At 38.8% G+C, this 3,080-nt stretch overlaps 1 protein-coding gene across 1 annotated transcript; it reads right to left on the bottom strand.

Moving 5' to 3' along the window:
- Positions 1–1,019: 1,019 nt before the first annotated feature.
- On the bottom strand, positions 1,020–2,479 carry LOC124445545. The gene is given in 3 exon segments (XM_046996268.1): positions 1,020–1,757; positions 1,759–2,023; positions 2,026–2,479. Coding segments are annotated over 3 exon segments (1,278 nt in total). The 5' UTR covers positions 2,447–2,479; the 3' UTR covers positions 1,020–1,165.
- Positions 2,480–3,080: the final 601 nt, after the last annotated feature.

Here is a 3,080-nt window from a genome sequence, read left to right as displayed (position 1 = left end):
TTTTAAGAGACATAGGTATAGGCAAACAGTGGAAACAGTTTCGTGCAGCTCTGTTTTTAATGATTGTACGAACGTTTGTTTGTACGAGCTTTATCTTTCAGGATATATTTTTTGCCTCATGCTGGCAGGCTGCACAAGAAAAAACAATCCCATTTTGCGGCAACACTAGTGCATGTGCCTTATCGTATTAAACTTAGATTGAAGAATGAGCATGAGATATACCTTCGGCAATTCGGCATAATTTTCTAGACAAGAGAATCTATTTTGGTGTTGTCATATAGTTTAGTTATTAACAAAAATTATTTATTATTCTGCTTGTCTCTTTTTTTTCCAGTCGATTGTGTGGTTGTTTCCGTGGGTAGCGAGTTCGGATCTCGTCATTTTATAGCGTTTTTGTGCTCTGTGTGTCTTGTTTAATGTTCTTAGATGTTTGTCCTATGTATTGCTTTGAGCAGTCTTTACATGGTATCATGTACATCGCGTATTTGTCTTTGTTTGGTGAAACATGATTTCAGTTTTTGTGTAGGTTTGTGGGCGACGTTATTATTAAATGGTCGAAGAAGTCTGACAGTCATTTCTGATGTTCCCTTTATGCATGGTAATGTGACAATTTCTACTGTTTCGTCCGTTTTTTGTTGGTTTGTCGGTTTGTGTTTTGTTTTGTATTTGGTTTATAGTTTTGTTTTAGTCCGGAGTATAAGACCTAGCATTGTTCAAATTCATGAAGAAAGTCTCAAATTCACTATTTTGCATTGGTTTATCAATGAAATTAAAATAGAGGCGAGAGCCAGCAAAATACCTTTTTGTTTCCGAGAAAATTATCAATAAATTTTGCCTTATATTTTAATAGTAAAGGCACAGGGATCCCATTTCAAATAAAAAGAAAATCGACAAAACAATTTAGTTCTCATCGCATTTATATCCTCTTGGAAGTAAGTATTATTAAGCGATATATAATTCGTATAAATTGTCATTAATACCAGTAAATTTCACATACTTTCAATAAAAAAATAAGAATATTTGGGATTTCTTGATTTATTGGTGTTATTAAATTTTTACAAGAGCATGAAAATGTTTAATAATGATATTGTATCACCTGTCGTCTTCACTGCAGTGTATTCTTTTGATTCATTTTCGGGATTATTTAGGGAATATTACTTACTTATTAATCTTGGTAACAGCTACCACCACATTTGCACAATGCTGTGCATGGAAGATTGGACTTGGTACATTTGCACAAGCCCCTACATGCTTTCTTGCAACCACAGTGCACCAGTTCGTTGCACGCTTTGGAAGCCTCTGGAAGAGTGCTCCATGTAGGAATCCATCTGCCATTATTTTGCCATCCCCACTGCGAAGGAAGCGGTAACTGTTGAACTGAAACTAACGACTGACCCCAAACATGACCAGCCTGATATGTTGCCCTCCGAATGTGCTGTACCAAGGAGGCTTGGGTTGGTGGAATGTGGTCGATTGTCTTAGTACCTTGTGCAAATATAGCTTGTCTAGCATCATTGATGTTGGAGAGCGGGCATGTGCGGGAATACATAATAATGATAAATCTTTCAATTTTTTCCATTTCTTCTTCTGAGATGGATTCTTTTGGAGATGAAAGAAGCTGAAACACACTGGTAACATCAGGAAAAGACTTCCAGGCTTGAAATGCAGTCTTTTTACCTTTTCCAGCAAAGAACGACACAGTATCACAACCAGTGACAGCATGAAAGAAGGGTAGGGCTTCACATTGCTCCTCACGAGCTTTGTGTAATGTTATGAATTGGTAAGTACCTCATGTGTTTACCAACACCAAAAGCAATCCAAAGTTCATCTACATCTAACTTGTGCACGTTTGCTATTGCTAACACAACAACATCTGTGTCTACAGTTCTTATGACAATTTTCCTCATTCCACCTTTCGCTGCATGGTTTGCATGAATGAAAATGCGCGTATCGGCCTCCTCGTGATTGCAGGGAGCTAACTCATCTTTTTCGATTGGCTTCGAACTTATTATGTCTTCCTCAAAGTGCTTACAATTGTAACATTTGGCAGTTGAATCGATGTTGCTGCCTGACTGAGGTACTTGAAAAGTTCTTGTTTGTTGTCATCTGATCTTAAAAATGATTTCCAGTTTGCAGGGATCACAGCCATGTCACATACTCTTCTTCTTGCCCCTACAGCGCCTCGCGATGAACGAGTACCCTGCTTAAGGCTGTCGGGTATATAACGGTCCCAAACAAGATCTATTCTTCTAATACCATTTGCTTGTTGAACAATATAAGGAACAAACACTGATTTGGAGTATTCTTGAAAGGTCTTACACTTCCCTGGGCTAAGCATGTTTACAATAGCTGCGGCATCCAAGATTTTGACATCAACATTTGGACAGGTGGTCTGCACATCAGCTTCGAGACAATCAATCAATTCTGATTTCTGGCCACTTCGCATCTTGTCCCCTGATGATAATGAAGGAGGAGTACTCTGGTTTTCATGCTTAAAAATTCTTGGATTCCCTTCTCTTGACTGACAAGCAATGTACAACCTTGCAAAAAGATTGCAGTCATTCTTTAATGTTGTGACTTGAAGTTTCGTCTTGTTGGTTGTCGTTGGTACTGATGTTCCAAAAAGTGGAAGCTTATTGCGTTCAATTGTGTCAGTTATTGGTGTGTTACACTTTTCAAGTCTCTCTTCGACGTACTTAGTGTATTGTGCTTCTCCGATCTTTCGAGCTGTATAAATCGACTCTATAACACACTCAGGCTCTATTTCTTTCGTATCTACGACAATCAGATCCTTGCTATTTTCCATAAAGGGGTTTCCAAACTCCTTTAATGCAGCAGACATTGATTTTACATCTTTTGCAAAGTTCTTTTGGACAGATGGTGTCTGTTCGTGGTGAGTAATGTTCTTTGTAGAACACTGAACGCCAAAGGAACACTCAAACTCTCTTACCAGTCTTGCAATTTCAGGTCCTGCGATCATCCAACGTCTTAGGGCCGTTGGGCACTCGGTGAGGCCCACTGCTCCACCATCACCTTTTATCATTTCGTTCTCTTGCTCGTGGTTTTGGTCAAGGGACATC

Source organism: Xenia sp. Carnegie-2017, unplaced genomic scaffold (genome assembly GCF_021976095.1).
Source record: "Xenia sp. Carnegie-2017 unplaced genomic scaffold, XeniaSp_v1 HiC_scaffold_10, whole genome shotgun sequence".
NCBI classification, from domain to species: Eukaryota; Metazoa; Cnidaria; class Anthozoa; order Malacalcyonacea; family Xeniidae; genus Xenia; species Xenia sp. Carnegie-2017.
This window is presented reverse-complemented; position numbering and strand designations above follow the sequence as displayed.